This window comes from Pyrgilauda ruficollis, unplaced genomic scaffold (genome assembly GCF_017590135.1).
Source record: "Pyrgilauda ruficollis isolate IOZ18807 unplaced genomic scaffold, ASM1759013v1 scaffold52, whole genome shotgun sequence".
Taxonomy (NCBI): Eukaryota; Metazoa; Chordata; class Aves; order Passeriformes; family Passeridae; genus Pyrgilauda; species Pyrgilauda ruficollis.
In genome coordinates this window covers 3260072-3274494 of record NW_024526822.1, presented here as the reverse complement: position 1 = coordinate 3274494, position 14423 = coordinate 3260072, and the positions used below count along the sequence as shown (strand labels likewise).

General features: G+C 46.9%; 1 protein-coding gene across 4 annotated transcripts in view; it reads right to left on the bottom strand.

The window, feature by feature from the left end:
- Positions 1-14423, bottom strand: part of LOC121360636 (beta-galactosidase-1-like protein 2) — a 28312-nt gene that overhangs the window by 877 nt on the left and 13012 nt on the right. For 2 of the 4 annotated variants that reach the window (XM_041480631.1, XM_041480629.1), the window contains 11 exons: positions 13015-13079; positions 10876-10960; positions 8867-9004; positions 8189-8269; positions 7783-7889; positions 7287-7433; positions 6668-6739; positions 5161-5242; positions 3186-3273; positions 1273-1387; positions 270-386 (listed from right to left, as the gene is read on the bottom strand). In XM_041480631.1, the coding sequence (XP_041336565.1) occupies positions 270-386; positions 1273-1387; positions 3186-3273; positions 5161-5242; positions 6668-6739; positions 7287-7433; positions 7783-7889; positions 8189-8269; positions 8867-9004; positions 10876-10960; positions 13015-13079 (1097 nt within the window). The remainder of the gene's footprint in view (positions 1-269; positions 387-1272; positions 1388-3185; positions 3274-5160; positions 5243-6667; positions 6740-7286; positions 7434-7782; positions 7890-8188; positions 8270-8866; positions 9005-10875; positions 10961-13014; positions 13080-14423) is intronic. The other 2 variants (XM_041480632.1, XM_041480630.1) reach the window with 1 other exon arrangement.

Below are 14423 nucleotides of genomic sequence, written 5' to 3'. Positions count from 1 at the left end.
GTTTGTCTTGATTTCCAACCTGAGGCAGAGCTGTGAAGTTCAGCTGCCATCCCTGTCAGCCTTTAATGGCTGTCAGAGCCAGAGCCAGCTTTAGAGCAGCACCTTCCCTCACTTTCAGAGCTCTTAGGGTTTCAGAGCTCACTGTCCTTCCCCTCTATTGCACTGGCTTTCAGCTAAAGGATAATTGCTGTCCTGTGTGTGTCTGGCTCTTTGGGACAAGGACCTTTAACAACCCCAAAAGGCACAGAGCAATCCCAGCAGAGTCTCACCTCGTTGCCCCCTCTCCTTAGCCAGGGCCCAGGAAGGTAAAGAGTTTCCTGAGGTCCAATCTTCCAGTATCTTCCCAGGTTCTGACCATTGACAAACACCACTCCTTTCTCCCAGCCCTGGAATCAAGGCAGAACACAAAATTACTGATGCAGCTCTGCTGCCTCGTTAGCATCCCCACAGGAAACCAAATCTGCTTTCACACTTGCATTCTTTCCAGCCACTTTCTGCAGGTTTTCTGCTTGCTTTCCCTGTGCAAATCCCTGCAGCCAGGAACATTTAAATGAGCCCTGTTGAACAGGACTTATCCTTAATGTGCTCATTAAAAGGATAAAGCTTTCAAAGATGTGCAATTTGTGATTCGTGCTTGTATAGGAATTTTCTTCCTTTTGAACAGACAGGCCTTTATTCCTTCCCAAGCATGGAATATCTGCCCTCACCTCTTTCCCAGGTGACAGAAAAACTGAATTGCTGCTGGCTGGCCTGATTTACAGCAAATATAATTTTCCCAGTCCATGGGAAAGTGAGCAGGACAGTAAGGCTGGGCAGAAGGTTGGCTCTAAGGGAGGGAAATCAGAGGAGGAAGTTTAATAATATTTAAAACCCCATCTGAAGTTCTGTGCAGTCTCCAACAGAAGCATGACAGGAATGCTAACTCCCATGCCATGGCCACAAAGAAGTGACTCTTTCCATGTCACACTGAGGAGACAGGAATAAAACAAGGCCCTCCTTTATTTTCTGTGCCCATTACTCCTCTGCAACTAGAAAACAGCATTTGCATGCCAGTAAAAAAGGACTGGAGTGGTCACTGGCAGCTCTGCAGGGTCAGTTTTCTCACAGGACCTCTCCAGACTGAACAGAATTACCTGGAGGAGACCCTCAGAATAATTCCCTAAGAGAGAGGGGGAGTCTACAGACACAGAGATCAGTCAAAGCTGTTGCACAAGTCTCTCTAACCAGCTTTTTTTAAAAAAAAAAACTTGACCAAGAACAACCAGGACTTGCCTGCAGCTTCAAGAAGGTGTCCTGTGGCTGCTGCTCTATCCACAGCCTCCCGCGGAAGAACGCCGGCCCCACGAAATAATCCGGGACCGTGCTCCAGCCAGACACGTGCTGCAAGCTGCAACAGAGGGACACGTCACACAGCCCACAGGGGCCACCTGCCTCTGTCCCCACCACCCACAGCCCACAGGGGCCACCTGCCTCTGTCCCCACCACCCACAGCCCCGGCAGGCCAAGCTGCGCTGCAAGAGGAGACACCTGGGGCTGTCACCACCTCTGGGGCTGCAATGCTTTTTACAAGAGCGAGTGGTGACGGGACAAAGGGGAGAGGATTCAGGCTGGCAGAGAGCAGGTTTGGATTGGATATTAGGAAAAAATTCTTCCCTGTGAGGGTGGGGAGGCACAGGGTGCCCAGAGAAGCTGTGGCTGCCCCTGGATCCCTGGAAGTGCCCAAGGCCAGGTTGGAGCACCCTGGGATAGTGGAAGGGGTCCCTGACCATGGCAACGGTTGGGTGAGAGGATCTTAAAGGTCCCTTCCACCCAAACCATTCTGGGATAAAAGCTCTGCTTCACGTTGGCTGCTGAGGATCCTTCAGATCTGCCAGGGTGCTTGAAATGTCTGTGGCTTGCTAAGGGAGACTGCAGAACTGACAGGACTCAAACCAGACATTCCTGCCACGGCTCCTGGCGAGGAACACAAACACATCCGTGCAAGTGTGCAGTAATTAGGGGAAATCTGACATGACTTCTTACCTGTGGCAACAATTTGGGAGCAGGGCACAAGCAGAAGAGGAAATAAGGAGAGCAGAATCCCACAGAAGCCTTGAGCTCCTGTAAGAACATGTTCCCTCCAGCCCTTACAAACTGCATCTCTTGGACTGGGGGAAGTTATTGATCCAGTGCAGCCTGGCTGCTACTGAATTATTCAACTAAAAGCCTGTGACAGCTCCTTTCACAACACTCCTCTCCCTCCTCCCCCGAGGGGACTGTGAGCTGATTGTGTTTCAGTGCTGCTGGTCAGCAGCCAGGAGCTGAGGGTAGTGGTGACTAATCTTGCTTTTTTTTGGCCATGGCAGCTCACTTGCTTTAATGCTCCTCAATGGAAATATTCCTCTAACACCCTGCAGTCCAAAAGGTTGTGAGTTACCCCATCAATAAGAATCCCCTCAGCACTTGGTAAAACTGCCCTTAGGCATTTCAGAATGTGAACTTTTTTCCTTTTAAAAGCCTTTTGGGTTTAACGTGGCCTCTCTCTCTCCCTCCTACACAGAATGGGGCAGCTGTGATATCTTGGGGGATGGACGTAAGTTGCTTGCTGGTATTAAAAACATCACTGAAAAGAGTGTCTCTGGATTGTGGCCAGAGTCCATAGGGCATCTGCTGCCTGAAACATTTGCTGAGGTTTTCTCTGTGTGCTGACACAGGCTCTTCAACATCCCCCTGCTAAATTTCCTCCCTTGAATTAAAGCAAAACAACATAAAAGAGAGGGAGCCATCTGGATTGTTAATGCACTATCAGTAGCTTTCTAGAATTAATCCATCCCTTGCCAGGCTGAATTACTAAATATATCAGCCAGATTGGTAATTTCCAGAAAGACCCAAAATTTCCAACATGTGGGTGTGAGGGGATCCTTCCCTTTGGATAAGCCTGGATTTACCTACCTGATCTCACCCTGCTGCAAGGAAATCTTTAAGCCCTGCACCGTGGGATTAGATTTCTCCCTAAATGATGGTATGGATCAGCTGGCACCAGTTCCTGCACTATTTCAGGCAAAAGTAGCAACAAAACTATCAGTGCAAAAATCCACCTCCCCACTGTTACCTCATTTAGCTGCTCCCCATTAGACACTGCGCTGCTGGAAAACAGGTGGTTTGAAATGAAGAAGGAAAAAAATAAAGGTTAAAATCCCACAAACCTTTTCATGAAGGCAGGTTTCATCTCCAAACTGTAAATCTTGAAGTTCCTCAAGGGGGTTTTATTCAAGAAGACGTCACCAATTAAGCCTGTGAGAGCAATGGGGGTAATGAGGAGTTGAGGAACAGCTAAAGCTGATGGATTTTGCTATTTGGATCTGAGGAACAGCAGGAGATGGAAAGCAGCCACGTTCTGCAATGGAATTAGAGTCCATATGGTCCCATTGCTCATGCAGATTGAGTGGGGAGCATCTCTAAACTCTGCCCTCTCCATTCTCTCCTTTCCCTCCCAGCAGAACACCCTGGGATGTGCTGGCACAGGCAGCACCTGGGCTTCTGGGGCCTGTGGGGTTGGAGCTGACCATGCACAGAATTTTTTAATGCAGTCAATCACTTCTCTAACAGGCACAGCAAAACATAACTGAGCCAGCACCAACGCCCAGGGCTGCTCGGGGCTTTTCATCCCAGGATTTTAAGGCACCTGAAGAAGTCATTCACCTTTAGCAGCCTTTTGTTGAAGTTGCTCTCCATGAAGCAGGCAAAGCCTGCTGCTAATCACAGCACTGAGGCTGCCTGGGCAGCACTGAGGTTTATGCAACGTTTCTGCATTAAATAAAATTGATACAGTCACGTGCCTAACTCCATTAATCTATTTTATAGAGCTTTTGCACATAGTTCCCCACTAAAATAGAGTCAAACCCTTCCAGCTTCACCACTGTGTGTGATAGGCTTGAGCATTTCAGTCAATTCTGCTCCAGGGGATGCAGTTCCCTCCTCCTGACATTGTGTGAGCTTTTAAATGGTGTGATTCTCCAATATCAACCCCTCCAGGGACAACACAGATTAAAAAAGGTATTTTCCTTCCCTCCCTGTGAAGTAATATGCTCACAGAGCAAGAGAAAGGGAGCTGAGCATCACCTAGGAAACCTAGGGCAGAGCAAGATTCATTGATAGCCCTGGGTTCAGCTGTACCCTTATAAAATAAACCTTGGTGCAGGACACTGAGCAGCCACTGCTTTTTCTCTGATCACTCCAGACAGGGGTGAGGCTGTTTTTTAACACATTCCCACTGTGTAGCAGCCCAGCTCCCCACATACATGGTGTTAACACCTGCAGAACAGAGCAATGCTCATCAAAGATGTCATAATCACATCCCTCCAGCTGGATTTGGGCAGGAAAATGTCTCTGCTTCAAACTAGAACTCAAGTGTCCATAACTGTGCCACTGTCAGTGCAGGTGGAAATAAAATAATCAAAATATTCTCAGAACATTCAACAATTCCCACCAACTCCCAGTCCTGACCAGCACCACGAGAGCTGTGCTGGAGAGGTTGGTTTTAAAAGAAATTAACAGTCACAGCTGTGGCTATTTCAAAAAGCTTCCAGGTATTTGTGATGTGTGCAACAGAGCTGAGCCCCTATGGTTCTTAAGGTTCTTAATATTTTTAGACAAAGAAACATTTATTACTTTAATTATGGTCAAAGTGATTTAGGCACTGATGTGCCTTGACAACCTTCCACACTTCCTCAGCAGAATGTGACACACCTAGGGAGTTTTAGAGTCAGCTCCTGTAGTTTGACTGCCCACAAGGTTGTGTAGCTGCAGGAGCAAAGACTTTCAGGGATACAATCTTGGATTTATATCCCATGTTAGGACTGCAAAGTCCCTGAACAACATTGAAACTCATGATACTGATGGTGTTTGCAGAGACCTGAGACATCAATTATGCTTATTCCTAAGTCCTTCTGTACTGTTGTAGGACTCCAAGACAGTTGACCTGAATCTGGAGCTGCTTTTACATCTGACAATAAATTATAAACACAAACATTGCCTGGAATGTTTTGGAAGCACCACAGGAGCACTACAAGTCGCTGAAAAGCACCTGGGACTTGGTGTGTGGCAAAGCACACACCAGCTCTGCAGCCTTTCCATCTGAGAGGTGCCTGGGAGAGTTTGGGAGCACAGAGCCAGACCCACCTTTCCTCTGCTCGTTCAGGGCCAGCCCGTAGTTGACACGGCCACGGTTCTCCACCAGCAGCCTCAGCTGCCTGAAGCCCTGCTGGAAACAAACAAGGACAAGCATCAGCTGCACCAGCCCTGCAGAGGTGCTGAGGGGGGGAAATGGCACCACTGCCTTTGGCAGCTGCAATTTATAAATTTACTTTCAAGTTCTCTATTATTGTTGCTGCTTTTTAATGAAGGAATGGGACTATCCTTGGGCTAAGAATTTCTTGTTTAGATAAACACCAGTCTCAGAGGCTGTGAGATTCTAAAGGAGTAAGTAGCTGGCTATAAAGCAGTGACAAGTTCTTTGTTACAAGACAATACATAATTTTCTAATCTAATGGACACATGCTACAAGGTTTATTTTGCTTTACTAACTTATCACCTTTCTTTACTTCTACTGCACTGTGGATACTTTTACTTAATAGGCTTCTGTCTCACATCCACACAGATGCTTCTGCTTAACTTCTAAACTCTTAGTTTATTCTATACAACCACACCCCTACACTATAAACCCTTCACCATCTTGTCAATGCAGTTTCCTACATTACAAACCCTTAATTATCTTGTTAATGCAGTTTCCTACATTACAAACTCTTCACTATCTTACCCAATGCAGTTTCCTACATTATAAACCCTTCACTACCTTACCCAATGCAGTTTCTCACTCACTTAAAGCATATTCTTACTTACAACTATAGAAACATAAGTTTATAGTTTTTCTAATTAATGTTTGTGTACTTTACTTTCACATCAATCCAAGCTCCTTCCAAGGCTGCAGATCAGACCCTCCTGTAACTGTAGAAGTTTCTGTCTTTCCCACAGTTCTCTACTGCAAACAGTGAGGAACTCACAGCCTTTGCACAGATTTCTGGGTTGTTTTGGGTTTTTTTTATCTTGAATTTTTAGTTCCCATTTTATTAGCACCCACAGAGCCAGAAATAGAGTTTGACACAGGACAGGCTTGTGCCATAAACTCTCCCACAAGCCTTAAGTACAACAGTGCATCACCCCCTCACCTCCTCCCACAGCCACCACAGCCCTGGTGAAATGTGCCCAGTCAATACAGTGCCAGGTCTGCCAGGGTGAAACTGCTCTCAGAGCTAAAGAGAGACATTCCCCCTCATTTAATTTGAGACCCAAGAGCCTCCAAAGCCCCTTAAAACCTGCTTTGTGCTAAGGAAGAAGAAGCCTGCAGAGATTTAATCTGCAATAACAGGGTACAGGTACTCAAGGTTGTGGCTGTGCAAGAAGGCTGGCAGATTTTGTGCAGCAAGGGCTGCAATAAGTTGAATTTTGTCCATGGAAAAGCATTCAGACCCCACTTTTCAATCCCAAATGGTAACTTGGCAGTAAAATCCCACAATTTGTGTCTGATTAGGGTACCAAGCTAGTCTGGGTCAGGAGGAGGAGCCTTTCTGAGACTTCTCCCTCTTCAGTGACCTTGTCATCCACACCCTGAGCAATCCCCTGCAGTTACCTGTCCCTCAGGAATGGAGAGCTCCACTGTGTTGTAGTCCAGCTCCCCCACATACATGGTGTTAACAAACACCTGCAGAACAGAGCACAGGAGAGCAGAGCAATGCTCATCAAAGATGTCATAATCACATCCCTCCAGCTGGATTTGGGCAGGAAGATGTCTCTGCTGGAAGCTAGAACTCAAGTGTCCATAACTGTGCCACTGTCAGTGCAATAAAATAACCGAAATATTCTCAGAACATTCAGCATTCTGATGTTTAAAGATGTTACAAGTTTTAGCAAAGTGGAACTGGAAATTAGCAACTGGAAGTTGAGCAGAGCAATTGCTCATCAATGATGTCATAATGACATCCCTCCAGCTGGATTTGGGCAAGAAATTGTCTCTGCTTGAACCTAGAACTCAAGTGTCCATAACTGTGTCACTGTCAGTGCAAGTGGGAATGAAATTATCAAAATATTCTCAGAAGATTCAGCATTCTGATGTTTAAATATGTTATAAGTTTTAGCAAAGTGGAACTGGAAATTTAAATAGAAGCTGTAATGGTTTGGGGCTGAGGTGAGAAGTGGAAATTTCATGTTTTCTCCCCATTCCCTGGCTCCACCCAGCCCCGTGCCCCTACCTGTGCCCGGTCCCGGACGTGGTCCCTGGTGTGCAGGTGTCCCCCCCCAAAAATGACAGTCTCATAGAGCACATATCCATAGGGCTGCCCAATGCTGTCGTTCAGATGCAGATTCTCCATGTTCACAGGGAATTCTGACTTAATGGGCTGCAGAGGAGAAGCAAATTGAGCATCAGGAGTGGAAGGTCTTGTAGGGGCAGCTCATTTAAAGCAGGTGCTTCACTCTGCCACAGGTGAGAGCCTCCCAGCTCTGGTCCAACCCAAAATCCCTCCTGACCCAAGTACCAGAAAAAGGAGCCAAGGACTTGCAAAGGTGCAATTCCAAGAGAAGAGAACAAGCAGTGACAAAGCTGAGATAAAACATTCGCTGCTCTTCCATAACCTTGGTTAAAAAATTCCCCCAACCTCATCCTTTTGGGATAACAAGGCAGAGCACAGATTGCTCTGAAAGTTGATGCCTTTTAGGTGTGGCATGCATTAAAAGAGGTGTCACTACCTGCAGAAGTGCTGGCAGCACATCCCAGAGAGAGATGTACTGGTGCAAGAGGATGGCACCATAGGAGGCCTTGCTCTCAATCATGGGAGGCAGAGGAAGGGGCTGGCCTGGGGTGCAAAAACAAAGATGGAACAAAGATTTCAGACAACACAAATTCAAGATCCCTCCCTTGAATTCAAGACACCTCCATCCCAGACCTCCTTTGCTTCTCCTATCCTTAATTCCCAACCAAGCAGAGCCCCAGAAAGGCCAGATTCAATAATTCCCAACCAAGTAGAATCTCCAGCAGGGCCAGTTTCAATAATTCCCAAGTGACCAGAGCTCCAGAAAGGCCAGTTTCAATAATTCCCTGACTGACCAGTGTTGTGGCTCCTGGGTAATTACCAATTAGTAATTGGGTAATTACCAATGACCATGCTGAAGAGTTGTCTCAGCTTGAAGAATTTGGATGTGTAGTCCCCAGCCTCTGTCAGCACAGCATCATAATCTGGAAAAGCAGAACGTCAGCACGTGTTTTAAAAACATAAAGCAGCTCTGGGATGGCTTCATGCAAGAAATAAAAACCCCAGGCACAATTTTCATGGCATTGTCTAGAGTATGGAAATCTGTACACTTTAATCTGAGTGAACATCACTAAACAGCCACAAAATTCCTTAAATTAGAGAAGAGCCATTCACACTTTCAGAGATCTAATTTGCACACATCCAGAATTTCCCAGAGGATAAAGTCAACAATTAACCGTTTTAACCACGGGCTGTTGAGATGAAAAGAGATTTATAGTAAAATTTGACTTGGTAAATTTAAAAAATGGTGTTTTGGATCACCATGTGTCCCTAGAAAAAAAGAGATATCAATTCATCATCTGTGACAGCTCTGTTTACAATTAAGAAAAAGGGAATCCCCCACTTCCTGGAATGGCTGGGAATGAATTAGAAACACTCATGTAAGCCCCTGTTTTTAGACAGGAATTTACTTCTGGGCTGTCCTACCTCATCTCTCAGGACAAAGTGGCTGTGCTGATGCCTTCTCAGACCAGCCCAGGGCAGCCAGAGCTGCACAGGCACGGCAGTGACAACAAACTCACCATAACTGGTGACATCTGACTTGTACTCATCAGCTTCCAACGCCCCGCTCATGAAACCAAAGTTGGTGCCTCCGTGGAACATGTAGAGGTTGATGGATGCTCCTGTTTTGAGGATGCTTGCTACAGTATTCACCATCTCTGCAAAAAAAAGAGATTTTTTGCAGTGCCAGGGAGGCCACAGACACAAATCTGGGCCAGGAATTGAAATCAGCCACGTTCTGATCACTCCTGTCAGTCGCAGTGATTTGTGTTGGGATTTCCATCTTGCCCTCAGTAAGGGGCAGCACATCTACTGATGCACTTAAATACCAAACTTATTTAGTACTATTAAAAAATACAAAATTATTTGAATGTATTAAATATTTAATATCTAATACATTCAAATAATCCTCTCCTCCAGGTGACAAAGGGGTAAAACTGGAGGCCTCCAGCAGGAATTTTGCTTTTAAGAAGAGCTGCAAGGACTCCTCAGCCAGACTCCTAATGACCCAATTACAAAGACAATTGCAGAAGGATGAGAGTCGTTAAACCAGTCCCGTACAGCTCTGCTTTCACTGCTCTTCAGATGCCCTGGGGGTTTGTTTTTTCAGTAGTAACCTTCCAAATGAGCTCTGAACTCGGGAGAAGGTGCTGCACTCACAAGGGGCTGTGAGCCAGTGGGGAACAGAGAGGGAAATGTGGCTGGGAAATTGGGATTAAAAGGAGGCTGCGTCCTCCAAAAATTGGAGAGATCCCAGAGGAATGCCCCATGGCCTCTGCCTTGATTGGAATAAAGTTCCAGGACTCCTCTGTCTCCTTTTTGGACATCAACCTCTGGTGTTTGTGGGTTAATTTTCCTGGCAGTTTCACTCGGTTTTGGGTGGGTTTCAGGTTAGTTTCATGCAGTTCTGGTTCTTTTCACTCAGTTTTGGGTGGTTTCCCCCAGTTTTAGGTCATTTTCACTCAAGTTTTTTTTTGTCAGCTTCAGGAAGTTTTTGGTGGTTTCACTCAATTTTGGGTGGGTTTCAGTCAGTTTCAGGCGGATTTCACTCAATTTTTGGTGTTTTCTCTCAGATTTGGGTCGGTTTCACTCAGTTTTGGGTGGTTTCATGTAATTTTCACTCAGTTTTGGGTCAGTTCCACTCGGTTTTGTGTAATTTCCAGCCGCACAGGTCCAGCTCCAGCAGCACCAGGTTAACCCTGTAGGTGCTGAGGCAGATCAGGCACAGGTCCCCAAAGTTTTGTATTGTTTGCACTCAATTTTGGGTCATTTTCACTCAATTTTGGGTCAGTTTCTCTCATTTTTGTGTGTGTTCACTGTTTTTTTGTCATTTCCAGGCTCAGGTTGAGCCCCAACAGTGCCAGATTAAATCTGTAGGTGCTGAGGCACACCAGGCACAGGTCCCCAAAGTTTTGGGTCATTTTCACTCAATTTTGGGTCAGTTTCTCTCAGGTTTGGGTCAATTTCTCTCAGCTTTGGGTGGTTTCAGGTCGGTTTCACTCCATTTTGGGTCAGTTTCTCTCATTTTTGGGTGTTTTCACTCGGTTTTGTGTGCAGGTTGAGCCCCAGCAGCACCAAGTTAACCCCGTGGGTGCTGAGGCAGACCAGGCACAGGTCCCCAGAGCTTTGGGTCATTTTCACTGAATTTTGGGTCAGTTTCTCTCTGTTTTGTGTCATTTCCAGGCTCAGGTTGAGCCCAGCAGCGCCAGATTAACCCTGTAGGTGCTGAGGCACACCAGGCACAGGTCCCCAGAGCTTTGGGTCATTTTCACTGAATTTTGGGTCAGTTTCTCTTGGTTTTAGGTCAGTTTCTCTCAGGTTTGGGTCAATTTCTCTCAGCTTTGGGTGGTTCAGGTCGGTTTCACTCCATTTTGGGTCAGTTTCTCTCATTTTTGGGTGTTTTCACTCGGTTTTGTGTGCAGGTTGAGCCCCAGCAGCACCAGGTTAACCCCGTGGGTGCTGAGGCAGAGCAGGCACAGGTCCCTGAGGCCGAAGAGCAGAACCCCCCCAAGCCACACGAGGTGCTCACCATCTGCATCAAAGACATAGTGAGGGCCTCCCCAGTTATCAAACCACCCCGTCCAGTACTCCATCACCATCTTAGGCTGGTCTTTCTGTCAAGAGAAAAACAAAGTTAAAATAGATTCAGGACGGGCCTGCAGTCACCACTTTTCTTCTAGAGCAGCATTGTTCAAACCCAGCGTGGTGTCACACTAGGACACTAAATAAAACAACACGGACACTAGAACTCCAAGGCAAGAAGAAGAAGGGAAGTTTATTTCCTGAATCCAATATTTATAGACTTCCAAAGGTGACAGTGGATTGGAGGATGAAATTGCCACCTCTCTAATTACACTGGACAAACTAAGAGTCTATCAAATTTCTCCTCCTCCAGAGAGGAATGTAAAAACAATCATTATTCACAGAAAATGCGTGAGAAACTCCATTACAAGAATGCCAACATGAGAATGCTCAGAAGAACAGGGTGACAGCGTGGTGCCATGGTTTTACAGGAGGGTTTTCTTCTCAACTGGCACAGCCAAAAAGGCACCTAAGGAGCTCTGGGTGTGTGAGGAACAAGAAGCTGTGGGCCAGCAATGCCCAGAACAGGCAAGCAAAGCTTTGTGCCTCTGCTAATCACAAAGCACAGAGCACACAATCAGGTGCTGTCAAACATTGCTGGATGCTGCTGTTTGGAGAGCTGCAGCAAAGGGACAAACCAACTGTCAGTGTTTAGTTCTTGCTAAAAACACACATTTATAAATGTCTGCTTATCTGCCACGCCACTGCCAGCTGAGAGCTTGCAGGTGCAGGGCAGCCAGTGCTTGCCAAGGTACAGCAGCAGACCTGAGCTGCTTTAATGCCTTTTTAATGCTGCATATGGTGCTGGCAGGGAAGAATTTGCAGGAATTAGGTCTTCATTAAAGGCTCTGCACACAGAGCAATTGCTTCCCATTTGTCAGTGCCTGGCAGATCCCTGAGGCCCTGCAGGATCCCTCCTGTCCCCGTGGCATGGGCAGGGCACTGTGTGCTCAGCCTGGCTGCCCCTCCAGCCTCCTGGGCTTTAATTCCAGGCAGTTTTGTGATAGGGGTTTTGTTAATGCCACAGGAATTGGCTGAGGTAAGTGGCATTAAAGAAACTCGTGTTTCATTAGGAGAAAACAACAGCCTGTAATCATCTAAACATCCCTGGAAATACATTTAATCAGTCCATCCCCAGTGAACCAGTCAAAGAAGGGATTTTATCACCTTCTGGAACAAAAACCCATGACAAGGAAAAGATGAAGCAACTTCATAACCCCTACAAACCCTTCCTCTCTCAAAATTGCTGTGGCAAAGGAGGAGCTGCTCCTTTGGGGCCACATGTGGTGGGGAAGGTGCCACCTTCTGTTCATCTGCAAGGTTTGGGCAGTTTTGGCAGACCTAAAGGAGGTGAAAGCACTTCCAGCAGAGCCTCTTTTGCCAGCAGAGGGAAAGAAAACAAATGCAAGCTGTAGGATTGAACATCCAGCATGCCAGCAGGGTTCCCTCCACAGCCAGGCAAAAGCCAAGAGGTGAGAAGAGAATTGATCAGGGCTGGGGGCAGATCTCAGCTGCTCACATCCTTCACCTGCAGCAAGCAGAGCACAGGGAAAGAGGACACGGGGGGTAAAGAGAGAGATAACCTGTCACTAACCCCAAAACCTGCCACTCCCTCATCACACCAAGTGTTCATTAATTAATTAATTCCCTCCCTGAGGCATACCTCTGACAGCACAGAGGGGTTAAAAACGCTCAAGTGGCACAGTAAAACCTCATAAATCTACCCTGAATGAGGTGAACAGCCATCAGAGTGCACAGACACAGCTGCAGCATGTCAGCAAAGAGCACCCACAGCACCAGGGTGAAAGAGTTTGGGAAAAAGATGATGGAAATTCAAGAGAGATCTGGCAATTGTGCACTGGGATGCTCTGGGTATCACCTGAAGAAGTCTAACCCCTACCAGCTAAACAATGAAAAGCATTTTTAGAAGGATAACAGGACACTTAAATCCTCCTTCCCTGATTCCAGGAGGATTTGGACTCATGAGAAGGAAGCCCTGATCCAACACACAAATCCCACAGAGAATATCAGTGCTTCACTTCCAGTGCTGGAAAACATGGATGAACCAAGTGTTTCTGCAGCTCACCTGTACTGTGTCCAGGTATTTCAGCAGCCCAGGCTCCAGCTTCTGAAAGTTAACAGTGGCCAGTGCTAGTGGGAAAGGAAAAATGCATTAATTTAGACTCATCCAAAATGTCTAGGGGATCATCTCCTCAGCCCAGCAGGAGGGAACTGCAACACCTTCTGAACCCCAAAACAACCTCCTCACAAAGTCCCCATCAAAGCCTTCACTTGCTATGCAGAATCCAAGTGAACCACAGCACAGAGTGGAATCCTCCCAGGCCATCTTTCAGCTCTAATGTGCAGAGATATTAGAGAGAGAGAGCATCAGAGCAGCTCCTGGGGTGTCACCAGTTCTAATTAGAGCCTGTAAAGCACTTGGAGATCCTCACTTAAAAGGCACCACATAAAGGCAAACTTATTACCAAGTCCTGTCTGGATGGCACACTGCTCTCCCAGGCTTTAGCTGCAGGAATCCCTTCCCAGGCAATATCCTCCAGCTTGTCATGTCTGTGGGGGTGAGCCAGAGCAGCCACAGGGCAGGAGAGCCACAGAGAGCTGCAACTGAAGAGTTCTCTGTGCTTCTGCCCGTCCTCAGGCTCTGGAGTAACTTCAGTCTGACAGTTCTGCCCAGGGAGGTGGTGCAGTCACCATCCCTGGGTGTGTTTAACAAAGCCTGGATGTGGCACTGGGGGCCAGGGTTGAGTTGCGCTGTTGGGGCTGAGCTGGACTCGATGATCTTGGAGGTCTCTTCCAACCCGGTGATTCTGTGATTCTGAGAGGGAACACCTCCTGCAGGACAGGAGACCCTAATCTGGGATCAGTGTGCCAGCCCCTGGTAAGCATTTCAACCATTTTTGTATCTCCCAGCCCTCAGTCACGCTGATATTTCTCCCAGACAAACTCTGCAGCAGCGATGATGTGATTCAGCATTAAAAATTGACTTCTAACAAGAGAGCTGCTATCAAACCCAGCCCCAGTTGTGTCAGGCAGAGCACTTCAAACAGAATATTTACAGAAGGAAAAGCTCACTTCTCACTATTTATACCTTGATTTTAATAGGCTGACCTATGTAGTGCGCTGAGCTGGAGAATTCAGCACAGAAAACACGAAAGGAGAACAAAATAAAACGTGGATTTAGCACTGATGTAATACATGAGCTGGCAGTTCTGAAGGAGAACATGCCCAGCTCTGCTTTTCATGCAGATTAACAGCACCCCATGGAAAAGAGAATCATCCCCAGAGCCTTATTTATCCTTCTCGTGGGATGTTTTTCCCACACCCACACACACAGGGCATCCCACCAGGGTCTGGAGGGACAGCAGAGGTTTTGTCACCCATCAGCTCCCAGAAAGGCTTCACCAGGCCAGATCAGCTCAGGATTCTTGGAATCAGATTGGGTTGGGATGGAGGGGGCCTTCAACTCATCCTGGA